We start from the raw sequence: 12,506 nt of genomic DNA, 5'->3' as shown, positions 1-12,506 counted from the left end.
ACTCTGGCTCAGAGATAACTTTTATTGGGACCATTTCTTCCCACCAGACGGTTTAGATACAAAACATCAGGATAATTTAACAGGCCATCTGCACCTGATGTGTCTCTGTCACTGTTTCAGATCAAAGTTTCTGCATGCAAAGTAAATATTTGTTAGGAATGGAAGAAATATTTTTACAGGATCCAACAAATTTAACCCAGAATCTCACCAAACATCACAATTATCTCTTCTTTTCTCAAAGACAAAACAAGCAACAGTTTAGGTTGAAAGTAAGAAACTAATAACTTCAAATGTGTAACTGGGGCCTGAGATGCTCTGATTCTGACTCTGAAGGGAGAAAAGATCAGATTTATAAATGTTTTCCTGATGACAGCGCTGAGGTTAAAGGCAGCGCATCATTTCAGGTGCGGCCAAAAGCCAAGAAAAGAAACAATAAACCTGCCTGTCAATGCAGTGGTGATGTTCATGCCATTGTGCTTTAGTCTGATTTTACTTGTTAATTTCTGAATGGTGTAATTATGAACACCTGACGAGATCAACTGGTTTTCCATATAGCAAAGATCGTTTCTTACAATAGCTTCAGGTTTCATAGAAGGATAAAGGTTCCTGCTCAGCCTAAAATGTCTTTTAGGCCTTAAAAACTCCTGAAATATCAGATTTTAATTCCAATGTTTACATTTACATTTTTACTGCTGCTCAATTATCAATCTACGAAGAGACTGAATGAGTAATATCCACTAAAAAACCTTCAAAACAAAACAGAAAATAATGAATGCGCTATAAACCGATCCATCTTAGCTAGCTGGCTAACCGAGAAAACATAAATATACTCTTTTTAAAACAGAAGTAAAATATTAAACCATAAATTATTGTTTTTTTCTTTTTAAAGAAACCATGTTTGACAAAAATTTTGAGACAGTAATCTCGGGTATTTTGGGATTTTCTCAGGACAAAATAATTACACTGCAGCGAAAATACCAAAGAAAACTTAGGTCAAGTCCCTGAACATTTTAAAAAACTTCTAACAAAGCCAAAAAATTTTAATTTCTGTCTCATTACGAGGCTCCACACCCCATAACGTCCCCACCCTTCATGGGTGTACATATAAATCTCTGACTTTGCTTCCAGTCTCATCACTTCTGACGTCTAGCAGCAGCAGCAGCTTGTTACCTGACAGAGAAATACCTTCTGGCCTCAAGCACCTGAACCAGGAAGAAAACAGAGATGGGAAAGCTCCTTTTTGCCGTTGTTGTGGCCATCGCATCCCTTGCTTTGGGTAATAATTACTTATTCTAGTAAAACACAAATTTGTCATGTTTGTAGGCAGGAAAAAAACTGCTTTTTTTTATTTTATTATTTTTTAAAAAGATATGTTTAAAACTTGAATTTGACTGTTTCCTATGTTTACAACAATGCAAAGTTATGAACAATAATCAGGAAAGTTAACCGTCTGATGTTAGTGTCTGAGAATATTCTTCAAACTCAAAGAAAGAAAAGTAATTCACCAGATGCAATCGGGATGAATTTAATTTCCTTCCAGCTTCACTGTGTCAAAACAAGTTTAACTAAAAAAGAAAAGAAACACGAAAACGAACTTTAATAAGTAGAGCTTCTACATCTTAATGAAACTGCTTTGTGTAAAATGTGTGAAAGGTGTCAGATGACGTCTCACTGGCTTTCACCGCACCTCAAATTAAGGAGCAGCCAGCCGGATATTTGGAGGAAATACCAATGACACTATAGGGCTGGGAACAAGCCTTATTTCAAATCAGCATCATTTCCCACGAAGGCTGAAGCTTTTCTTAAAAAGCTTTTCTTAAAAATACCTGGTAGATATTAAGTTTTTAATTAAACTGTTATGTTTCTGTGTCTGTTTCAGTGGAGTCGTTGATCTGCAACAAATGCTCCGCTAGCGTGTTCGGCTTCTGCTTGAACGCCTCCAACGTGACCTGCACCGGGAACGACACCGTCTGCTACACCGGGAAAGCAAGTGAGTAACTTTCTTATTTAGCTTATTTTTACCGGTTGATGATTCAAAATGAATGCTAAACGTTACGTGTCCTCCGCAGGTTTTCCAATAACAGGCTTTGGTGGCATCAGCAACCAGGGCTGCAGGGTGAACGACACTAGCTGCAACAGAACCACGACATCATCTGTGATAGGCATCTCCTACAACAGCACGATCGCCTGCTGCAGCACGGACGGGTGCAACCCGGTCACCATCACCAGCGCCGCACCGGCCAAGATGTCTGCCGCCATCACCGGCGCCATCCTGGCCTGCGTCCTGGGAAGCATGTTGTAATCAGATTACACCATGTTGTAATCAGATTACACCACGCTACCAGCTACATGTAGCTCCTCAAGCTAAACCCCTATCACCGCTATCCAGTGTAAATCTATAAGCAATAAGTCTACTCATTTATATGTTTAGGTTTTGTTCTCATCAGATTATCAATGGGATCTTTGACATTGTAAATCTTAATTGATGTTGGTTTGTTTTGCTTAATCAAAGTTTATTTATCCTTCTCGGAATGACAAAATAAAGTAAATATCTACATAAATACTTAAAAGTTTTTGACTCAGATTAATTTACTTGACTTGAAGTCAACAGCAGGGATGATGGGGAGTTTCTACAAGATTACGTTTATTGAGAACGTCTCAGACCTCAGGCATGCAGATTGGGTCCTGCTGGTTCTGATGCTTTTACCAAGCAGTACGTTGATTCATTCTTTTATTGGACCTAAGAAACATCAGGCCAGGTGTTTGTTGTTTCTGTAGATGTTTTTTTTTAGGTCCGTTTGTGTGAAAGAATCTGAACCCGCCAGAGGTCAGAGGTGACAGAACTCAAGTAAGAGCAAAAAAAGTATTTGGTAAAAATTCTACTCAAGAACTGAGTAATTGATCAAATTATCAGTTATTAAAAATTTAAAATTACATCATCAGATGGAATAAAGTATAAAGTGGAAATTTTGTTTTTTTAAGGATCAAAATTACAAAAAAATAACAAAATCAGGTAAAAAATAATTTCCCCAAATCAATAAAAACACTTATGAAACTGCAGGTTTTCTTTGTGTGTGGTTAAAATAGATTTGTTTTTCATTCAGTGGGTAGAAAATCCAGAAATTTTACTCAAGTAAGAGTAGAGATACGTCATAATAAAAGTAAAAAAGTACAGCGTAGTAAAAAGTTATTTTTTCAAAAAGAGTTACTGTAGTAATGGAAACATTAACCAACAGTCTGACAAAAAGAAATGCTTAAATTGTTGATGACTTTGTATTTCTGTGTTTTTATAATTTAAAGCAGTTTGAAATGCCTTGTTTTGTAAATGTGCTTTACAGATAAGGTTGACTGAAGTAAATACGTTTACTCTGTCGCCTGTATTCCAGCTGGACCAGCAGGTTTGTGAAGAACGGCTGCACCTCGTTTTTCTTTAAACCCGATGACAGGATTCAGTTAAAAGGGAGTGTATTGTTGTATCTGAAGCCTCAAACCAAGCAAAGAAACAGCAGAGCTCTGCTGTCAACAAGCGATTGTCGGCTGTCACTATGTGAGAACTGAACGCTGCAGGTCAATAACTGGGATTCCTTAGACAAAAAAACAACTTTTAAAGTAATTTGAATATTAAACTAGCTTAATGTGCTGTTTGATAACCAGGATTAATTGGAATATGTGTGTCTTTTTACGTAGACTTGACATTTGCTGAGAGATTGTGGTAAATAAAGAAACTGAAATGAAGTGAATAGAACAACAGGAATGTCAGAAAAGGTTTTGACGGCCATAAGTAAAACTTCTGCAAAGTTCGTCCAGATATTTGGAATAGCTTCAGATTTTGGGGGAGGATCAAGATTTCTGCACAGCTTAAAAAAACTCTTATCTTGATTTAATAGGTTTTAAAAATCAAGAAAGCTTAGATTTTTGCACCTTTAAAATCGCTGGCTAGCTAGCAAGTTGAATCATCAATTTACAAAGCGCTTCAGTGAAATAAAATCCACAAAACTAACTTACAAGTAACTTTTTGAGCAAGATATAGCAGCTTGTTTTAAATAAACAATTGCTTAATATTAATGAAAAAGTGATAATTCCGCCGTTACCTAGCAACAGCAGCCATGCCCAGCCCGTCACCTAGCAACCGAGTTCTAGTTCCACTGGCAGATTATTTCACTGAAAACATGAGAAAATCGTCTTGTTATAAATTTAACAATCTCCTAGTGGAACTAGAACTGTTTTATTAATACTAATGAATTATTAACTTAAAACTAACTTACTTAACTTTCTGAAAAGTTAAGTAAGTTAGTTTTGTCTTATTTCAAGTGGACTAAAATATTTGCACTATAAACTGAACCAGGATATTTTGTAGGATTTTGTGTTTTTGAGTATATTTTTAAATATCCTTCCATCTTTGCTGCCAAGTTACACGGAGTGACTGGATAAAACCCACGTGAATTTATTGCCCAGTTCATGTGTACATTTATTTGCATAATAAATATTAAACAAACTTCTATTTGTTTAAGTAAACCACACTGTCCTATAACCTGGGGCAGTAACCTTGTGTGTGTTTGGATTCTCTCAGTACAAGATAATGGTACTGTAAGAGAAATACCAAAGCAGAATAAGCTGGAGTTCCTCTGCACATTTTTCAAGCTTCTCACTAATCCTCGAGTTTGTCCTCTTTTGAGGGTCCAACACCGTAACGTCCCCACCCTTCATGTTTGTTTATATAAATCACTGACTTTGCTTCCAGTCTCATCACTCCTGACATCTAGCAGCAGCTTGTTACCTGAGGAACAAGGACTTCAGCCTCACCTGATAGGATCTACTGCCTTTGAGGAAACCAGGAAGCAAACCAAGAAGTAGAGATGGGAAAGCTCCTTTTTGCCGTTGTTGTGGCCATCGCATCCTTTGCTTTGGGTAATAATTAATTATATTCTACTTAAAAATAATTCCCAATGTTTGAAGGCATCTTAAAAAAAAAAAAAAAAAAAGATGCAGAAACATTTTCAGACTTGAACTTGTTTCCTGTATTCTAGGAAATGCATGTTCAATTAATCGTTCTTGTAAAAATAAAGATTATGAATAATAATAAGGTAATTGCAAAATTACTTTTTCCTGCCATGCCACTAGATGGGCGCCATATTTTTAAATCTCGAACAAAGAAAAGTCATCCAACGCAATCAAAATTAAACTAATTTTCTTCCAATTATAAAAAGAAAAGAGAATGGTAAAAATGTAGTTTCTTGTGAAAAATGAGCACAGTAGACTTGAATTATCTGTATTTTGATTGACAAACTCTGGATATTTTAAGGCGATACCATTGATATTCATAATAATTAAATAGGATGAAATATTTCATAAATTATAGGAGCCATAGTTTGTTACATTTCAACAAACTTTGGCTCCAAAAGCTGCAATTATGTAAAGTTAAATTATTATTATTAATCAATCTAAAAGAGAAATTTGCTTAGTCCTCTTTTACATCTTGACTGAAACAAAACTGTTTACAGATTATAAACAATTTTCTCAAACTTAAATTAAGGCATATTTTATAGACTGACAATGTTAGATGTAGCGGCTAACAGGCAATGGTCCAATCCAGTAACATATCAGTGGAAAAAATCTCATATTTTATATATTTCACTGGGTTCAGGTGTACTTTGTTTTGTTTTTGAAACCTTGTTTGTTTGTAGCCAGAGCTTTGTCTACTGGCCTTTCTTTCTCTCTTTATCAACAATATAAAACGGTATACTGTTGAATATGTTTATACATTTTAAAAATGGTATCTCCCCATGCCCAAGTTTAAATAATGGTTTATTTAAAAAAAAGTTTCACAAACAAAACAGAAAAAAATAATAGGATTAACAAAACTAAAGAGGGTTAAGTTCAACACCAGCAATTAGACAAAAAATAATAATAAACTAAATTCAAAACAACCCCCAAAAAATACAGTAATCACTACCAGACCTTCCAAACACAAACTTCTAGATTGATCAGAGTCGATCAGGAGCTTAAAATATGTTAAAGCTGCTCAGAGCAAATAAAATGTACAAATCCTCACCGAGTGCTTGGGGGCCTCGTCAGCGTCTGATTGGCCAGGTCGCTGTCCAATGGCGTCGCTCTGCAGCCTCCAGGAACCAATCAGCTACAGCCATAACACTGCCAATAAAAACATAATAAAAGTTAATTTCAAACTAGTGCAAACAGCAGCTTCTCAAAAATCAAAACCTACTTATATTATTATTCAGCAGAGCTTCCAATGGATTAATAAAATCTTAATTTAAGAGGAAAAATCATATGAAAAAAATTTCCCGCTTAATTAGTTTTTGCAGTGAAATATCACATTTTCATTTCCTGGAAATAATACAAAACTAATTATAACGGTGAAAGACTTTAAATATTGAGTGTAGGAAAGTTTCCCAAACAGGTTAAAACAGCTGAAGCTGGTAAATGTCTGCATGAAATGAAGAAAATATGTTTTTACTCTTTGGTACTTGTTATTTAAGGTTTTAATTAAGCTCTCATTGGTTTCTGTGTCTGTCTCAGTGGAGTCGCTGATCTGCAACAAATGCTCGGTTAGCGTGTTCGGCTTCTGCTTGAACGCGGCTAACGTGACATGTGGCGTCAATGAAACCGTCTGCTACACTGGAAAAGCAAGTAAGTACAACCTGCAGTAACCCAACAGTGTTGGTGGAACAAAACTAACACAAACCTCTAATGTTTCTCTGCAGCTTTTCCTGCCATCACAGGCTTTGGTGGCTTCAGCATCCAGGGCTGCAGTCTGAACGATGTAACCTGCAACAAAACCACGTCAGATACTCTGCTGGGCGTCTCCTACAACACTGAGATCTCCTGCTGCGATTCGGACCGGTGCAACCGCGTCACGCTGAGCGGCGCCACGACCACCAAGATGACCTTCAGCGCCGCCATCACCGGCGCCGTCCTGGCCTCCTTCCTGGGAAGCATGTTGTAATCAGATTACACCATGTTGTAATCAGATTACACCACGCTACCGGCTGCATGTAGCTTCTCCAGCTAAATCCCTGTCCAATGTAAATCTATAAGCAATAAACCCACTGATTCATAAGTTCAGGCTTTGTTCTCGTCAGATCATGGAAGTTGATCAATGGGATGTTTCGAGGAAACGTTGAGCTCATAAATCTTTCATGATGCTGGTTTGAATATTTTTCAGTCTAAATGTATTTAACCTTCTGAAATAAAATAAATCCTTAAAGTTTCTTTCATGAGTATTTGCTTCATTAAGTTGATCTACACAGAACGGATGATTGGAGCTGTTTCCCAAAGTCTTCATACACCTTGAACTTTTCCATATTTTCTCTCATTACAACCACAAATGTAAATATATTTCATTGGAATTTGATGTGAAAGATCAACACAAAGTGGTAGACAACTGTGAAAAATTATACATGATTCAAATCCTTTTTAACAAATAAAAAACTGAAAAGCACAATGTGAAAAATTATTCAGTCCTCTTTTCTCTGAATGCAACCTATAGCCTTCAGAAGTTGCCTGATGATTGCTAATGACTGAACAGAGTTAAGAGAAGTTGGTTAAGAGGAACTTCACAGTGTAATATGTTACAATGGCTCATTCAAAGTCCAGACTTAAATCCAACTGAGAATCTGTTCTAAGATCTGAGAACTGATGTTCACCAATGCTCTCCATCGACTCTGACTGAGCTTCAGCTGTTTCGCAAAGAAGAATGGGCAGACATTTCATTCACTAGAGATAAGCACTAAAGACTTCAGGCACCAGTCTGACCTCTGCCATCTACAGAAATACTCATGACTCTGCAGTTGTCGGGTTATCAGAGATGGACAAGAGGCCGAGTACAGAGAGCCGCCGGACTGCTTGGTGCCATGGAGGGAACGGTCATCTCAGCTTAAATGTGAACAAAACAAAGGAGATGATTGTTCATTTCAGGAGGAACAGAGTAAGATCAATCATGGGAGAAGAAGAGGAGGTTGTAGAGGAATACCTCGGTGTTCGCCTTGACAACAGACCGGAAATGCAACAGTGAAGCCGACTATAAGGGACAGGACAGACTGGACTTCTGGAGGAAGCAAAGATCCTTCAAGGTTTGCAGCAAGATGCTGGAGATCTTCTATAAGTCTGTTGTGGAGCGTCCTCTCTTTTGCGTCATCTGCTGGAGCAGCAACATCAGAACCAGGGACCTACGAGGCTCAACGGCCTCATAAAGAAGGCTGGTTCTGTTCTGGTTCTGGTTCTGAACTCTAACCCTCTGAGGAATCTCTGGAGATGACGATGCAAAGAAGGATTCTTCATAAAATCACAAAGATTATGGACAACTAAGGTAGATGTTCTGTCTTGGGAACGCAGAACGTCTTCAGTCAGAAGCTTCTTCAGATTTACTGTAACACAGACTGCTACAGGAGATTTTTCCTGCCAACAGCATCCATCATCTACAATAACTCTGACGAATCTTAATTAATGAGTTACAACAACATTTAATTTCACTTAGGGATTAATAAAGTATTTTTGAACTTGAATATTATTTATTATTTTGACTTTATTCTCATAATATTATGACTTAATTCTTGTATGAGTTTAATCTCATAATTGTATTATTTTTATTTTCTTAGCATAGCCGTAATACTCTGTTGTACTAAATATGCAACAGACATAAACAAAGAAACACCTTCTGTTATTATGTTTTTATTTTTAGGTTTTGTGTTTTCAGAGAAAAATTTCTTCATGCTAAAAAAACATTTGTCACAAATGGCAAACAGGATAGCAGAATCCCACAAAAGCAACTCACAATCTGATAAAACATCTTCCAGACTTTAGGAAATTAGTACAAAATTAATCTTTTTTTTATTTATTTTAACTCTTCTTTTTTTCCAAAAACAGAACAAAGAGAAACTGTTGTACAATAACTTTGTTGTGAACTGACGTACCCCGACGAGACCCTGTAGGATGTGGCAACAGTAGTGAACATATTTTTAAACATTTCACTCCAGCAGCAGCAGCCGTGACGCAATTGTCCGGGCAGGTTTCTGCAGCGTCACTGGGCCTTATTTTTTATTGGTGACAGCGTTCTGTTAACAGGAATTTTCCAGCTGTAAAACCAAGAGCCAGTAAAGTGATGATGATGTAGCAACTTGATTTTAATTGTTGGGATCATCTGGACTGTGAAACAGGGCCAACTGGTTCCAAGAGTTCAAGTTACTTTGAATAGATTCACATTTAAGGGATGAATGGAAGTTTCTGGACGGTCTAATGAGTCATAAAAACTTTCCTTAAGTTTTCTTATTTACACCTTAATTTTTAAAACCTTTCTGCCAACCTACAGGGAAGGTAAACGATCAGTTTATGTAGATCATGAGATAATTAAAACTATTTCTGTGTTCAGGTTTTTATCGTACCCAGTTTAAAAAAGACAGAGCATTTGTAAGTAAGATATGATTTTGTTGCTCAATATTGCGATCACATAAACATACTGGTGTAAGCTGAGCTCCAGCTCATGTGAGCTGATAACTGGGTTGAACGTTTCTTGTGTTCCTCCTCCTGTGGGGCTCCACACCCCATCGGGCCTCCACCTTCCGGTTTGATCTCCATATAAATCGCTGCCGTTGCTTCCAGTCTTGTTATTTCTGACACCTCACAACACAACAAGGATCTTCTAGCCTGAAAGGAAAGGATTTATTATCTTTGAGAAAACCGGAAACCAAACCAAGAAACAGAGATGGGAAAGGTCTTTGTCGCCGTTGTTGTGGCCATTGCATCCTTTGCTTTGGGTAATAATTAAATATATTCTTTGATACTTTTAGACAAGATTAAAATAACTATTTTGCTTTCACAAACTATCAGTTTTTAAATTTTAACAGTGTTTATTGTACTTAAAACAAAACATATTCTACGCCACTTTGGAAAAAAGAAATTTGTGAACAATAATTGCAAAAGTTCAAATTATATTTTTAGCATCTGATCATATTTATAGATGTCAAAAAAGAAAAGTAGGTCACCAAATGCATTCAGGATGAACCTGATTTACGTTTAGCTTCATTTTGTCATTAAAATTCAATCAGAGATCAGTTATTGGAACAGTAAAAACGAGCATCACTCTGTTGCTAATTTGGGGTCCGAACTAATTCTAATCTCCACTGAATCTTCAAAAGAATCAAATGGAGCTAAAAGATCAAAAATGAGTAAAAACACTCATTTTTGGATCTACTTCTGCTGTACTAAATATTATGTGTTTATGCTACGAAGTAAAGCCACAACATATGGCATAGCTTAAGAGGTTTTTGATTGAATCAAAGTCAAAAGTGCAACAATGAACACAAATGCCATCTGTCAAAAAGTAATAACTGAATTAAAATGGTTAAAATTACACATCTGAAAGAATAAGGCTGTGTGTAGACTTGATCAATACAGATTGCAATGGATTGTTTAATGAACATTTCTAATTATTTTAAGTTACTTTAAAAAGCGTTCTTCTTATAACTCTATTTCTTACTGTATACTTGTTTTTTTTCAGTGGAGTCTCTGACGTGCAACCAATGCTCCATCAGTCTCCTCGGCTTCTGCCTGAGTAGTAGCCAACCCACTTGTGCAGCGAACGAGACCTGTTACACAGAGAAGTTCTGTAAGTTCACTCTTTATCACTTTTCTGTCACTTTAATTCTTTAAACACTTAAAAATATGTTTTTTTTAAACTATCTGGACAGGGATGTGATTGAATTAATTTAATAAGTATTATTACTGATGAGTTATATTATTTTATGTTGAGTTTAACATTTAGTCATTAGTAGGATATCTAAAAAATGCCTATCCTTTCCCTTGGAAATGACAGTTGTGTCGTCTTTAAATCAGGTATTTATGGTTTAAGTGATTGTTGCCAAGCCAACTTAAAAAGGAGGCAAATTTTGCGCATGCGCACAACTCTGACAAGAAAAAAGACGTTTCTTTCACCTGCTATTCAGCCGCGCTGCCGCGGTAGAATGACTCCATTAAGTAAATAAAGCCTGAAGATGTAGGTATGATTCATACAGTGCAGTGCGCCACAGCAAAGGGGGAAGAAATAACGCAGAAAAACTGTTAAACAACTCAAAACCACTTCCTCCCCTCCTCACTCTCTGTGTCGGCTACGTTACACGAAGACTCGTTGCCATAAAAACTGAAACAACGCCACTTAATGTTTCAGGATTAGACACACACACAAACAACAACAACAATAACAACAACAAAACCACTCAAACATGTAAGAAAGGCTTACAGTATTCAATTATGCCCCATGAACTGATCAGTAGATTATTGCGAGGAAAAGCAAAAGAAAAAAATTCCCATGTTCCCTGGAGGGCTCCGTAATACAGAACATAACATTCAGTCGGTTACAGCATTATGTTTTTAGGCTTGATGTTCGTGGCGGATTAGCTACCGCTGCTATTATCTAATCTAACACTGCGGTGGTTGATTAGCTAACTGAAACATCTGCTCTAGTATGAGGGTCGCCTTTTTTTTTTTTTAATTTTGTAACTAAACCAAAACAACTCCACATAACACCTAGATGTTACGGTTCTCAATGAATGAATAACTGAACTACTTCCCTCTCCCTCGCAATTTTTGTCTTAATTAAAACTTTTTCCTGACCTTGTCATCCAGTTGTTGAAGTGTTGACAATTAGTAGCAAAACACTGCATCTCTTTTTCTTTCATATATCAGGCGGACACTCAAGACTTATCGCGTTACATCGATAACTTAACAGATAAAATCAATGCTACTCAGCCAGCAGTAAAATGGGGGCGGGATCTTGCGCGTGTGACGTCACGTCTCAAGGTGGAAGAAACTATAGTAAACAGCCACAGCAGTAGGCAGAAATAGTAATAAATAAATAAATAAGATAATTATTTCCAGTAGTTAAGCAATCTCAGTGACTAACCCATGTCCACTGTTGCTCCACAGATTTTCCAGCCCTCACATCTTTCAAGGGTGTGGTCAGGCAGGGCTGCAGGACTAATGACACTATCTGTGGCATCAGCAACTCGTCAACAATCCTGAGCGTCCAAATCAAAACTGATGTAGCCTGCTGTGGTACAGACAAATGTAACACCGTGGACCTCACAGGTGCTGCACCAGACCTGAAGATGACGTTCCTTGTGACCATGGTTGGAGCCGCCATGGCCTCCATGTGGGGAAGCTTTTTGTAATGGAATTACAAACAGTATCCACTGCTCTTCACTACTCCTACTTATTTGATTAATGTTACAAAGAAACAAATCCAAATCTCGTCCTTAAACAGCTTTTGTCCTTCCGTCATGTAACTTAAAATTAGATGAAGGTTCAGATTATTATGGAAGTTGAACAATGGGATGTTTCGTCAAAACATTGAGATTAATTTTCCATTATGCTGTTTTGTGACTTGTTTAATTAAATGTAATTATTCCACTAACTCCTTTATGTATTATCTGACAAATTTGCCAATGGCAAAATAAAGAAAATATCTGGAAAAAACTGTGTCCATTGTCAATTAG

General features: G+C 36.9%; 3 protein-coding genes and 1 long non-coding RNA gene across 4 annotated transcripts; 3 read left to right on the top strand and 1 right to left on the bottom strand.

Annotated features, from left to right (window-relative positions):
* Positions 1-1,113: 1,113 nt before the first annotated feature.
* Positions 1,114-2,570, top strand: LOC106909559 (uncharacterized). The gene is made up of 3 exons (XM_014975946.2): positions 1,114-1,276; positions 1,880-1,990; positions 2,070-2,570. Exons 1-3 carry the CDS (start codon positions 1,225-1,227, stop codon positions 2,300-2,302), a joined length of 396 nt encoding a protein of 131 aa, XP_014831432.2. The 5' UTR covers positions 1,114-1,224; the 3' UTR covers positions 2,303-2,570.
* A 2,163-nt stretch (positions 2,571-4,733) lies between these two features.
* On the top strand, positions 4,734-7,230 carry LOC148156489 (uncharacterized). Its single transcript, XM_088010389.1, has 3 exons — positions 4,734-4,908; positions 6,538-6,648; positions 6,723-7,230. The coding sequence occupies exons 1-3, from the start codon at positions 4,857-4,859 to the stop codon at positions 6,962-6,964; spliced, it is 405 nt and encodes a 134-aa protein (XP_087866515.1). The 5' UTR covers positions 4,734-4,856; the 3' UTR covers positions 6,965-7,230.
* A 1,362-nt stretch (positions 7,231-8,592) lies between these two features.
* Positions 8,593-9,613, bottom strand: LOC148156488 (uncharacterized). The gene is made up of 2 exons (XR_015764657.1): positions 9,474-9,613; positions 8,593-9,092 (listed from the first exon to the last, which is right to left on the bottom strand). It is a non-coding gene; the product is annotated as an uncharacterized LOC148156488 (long non-coding RNA).
* LOC148156487 (uncharacterized) lies at positions 9,609-12,486 on the top strand. Its single transcript, XM_088010387.1, has 3 exons — positions 9,609-9,770; positions 10,514-10,621; positions 11,938-12,486. Exons 1-3 carry the CDS (start codon positions 9,719-9,721, stop codon positions 12,180-12,182), a joined length of 405 nt encoding a protein of 134 aa, XP_087866513.1. The 5' UTR covers positions 9,609-9,718; the 3' UTR covers positions 12,183-12,486.
* The last annotated feature ends 20 nt before the right edge of the window (positions 12,487-12,506 follow it).

Source organism: Poecilia mexicana, unplaced genomic scaffold, assembly GCF_051168715.1.
Source record: "Poecilia mexicana isolate PSO_F unplaced genomic scaffold, ASM5116871v1 scaffold_11, whole genome shotgun sequence".
Taxonomy (NCBI): domain Eukaryota; kingdom Metazoa; phylum Chordata; class Actinopteri; order Cyprinodontiformes; family Poeciliidae; genus Poecilia; species Poecilia mexicana.
This window is presented reverse-complemented; position numbering and strand designations above follow the sequence as displayed.

What these genes read in the sequence shown, in the direction of transcription:
- LOC148156489 (XM_088010389.1), top strand. Translation starts at nt 4,857, where the DNA reads ATGGGAAAGCTCCTTTTTGCCGTTGTTGTGGCCATCGCATCCTTTGCT. An exon ending in CATCGCATCCTTTGCTTTGG is followed by an intron (nt 4,909 to 6,537) that starts GTAATAATTAAT and finishes TGTCTGTCTCAG; the next exon opens with TGGAGTCGCTGATCTGCAAC. An exon ending in CTGCTACACTGGAAAAGCAA is followed by an intron (nt 6,649 to 6,722) that starts GTAAGTACAACC and finishes GTTTCTCTGCAG; the next exon opens with CTTTTCCTGCCATCACAGGC.
- LOC148156487 (XM_088010387.1), top strand. Translation starts at nt 9,719, where the DNA reads ATGGGAAAGGTCTTTGTCGCCGTTGTTGTGGCCATTGCATCCTTTGCT. An exon ending in CATTGCATCCTTTGCTTTGG is followed by an intron (nt 9,771 to 10,513) that starts GTAATAATTAAA and finishes GTTTTTTTTCAG; the next exon opens with TGGAGTCTCTGACGTGCAAC. An exon ending in CTGTTACACAGAGAAGTTCT is followed by an intron (nt 10,622 to 11,937) that starts GTAAGTTCACTC and finishes GTTGCTCCACAG; the next exon opens with ATTTTCCAGCCCTCACATCT.
- LOC106909559 (XM_014975946.2), top strand. Translation starts at nt 1,225, where the DNA reads ATGGGAAAGCTCCTTTTTGCCGTTGTTGTGGCCATCGCATCCCTTGCT. An exon ending in CATCGCATCCCTTGCTTTGG is followed by an intron (nt 1,277 to 1,879) that starts GTAATAATTACT and finishes TGTCTGTTTCAG; the next exon opens with TGGAGTCGTTGATCTGCAAC. An exon ending in CTGCTACACCGGGAAAGCAA is followed by an intron (nt 1,991 to 2,069) that starts GTGAGTAACTTT and finishes TGTCCTCCGCAG; the next exon opens with GTTTTCCAATAACAGGCTTT.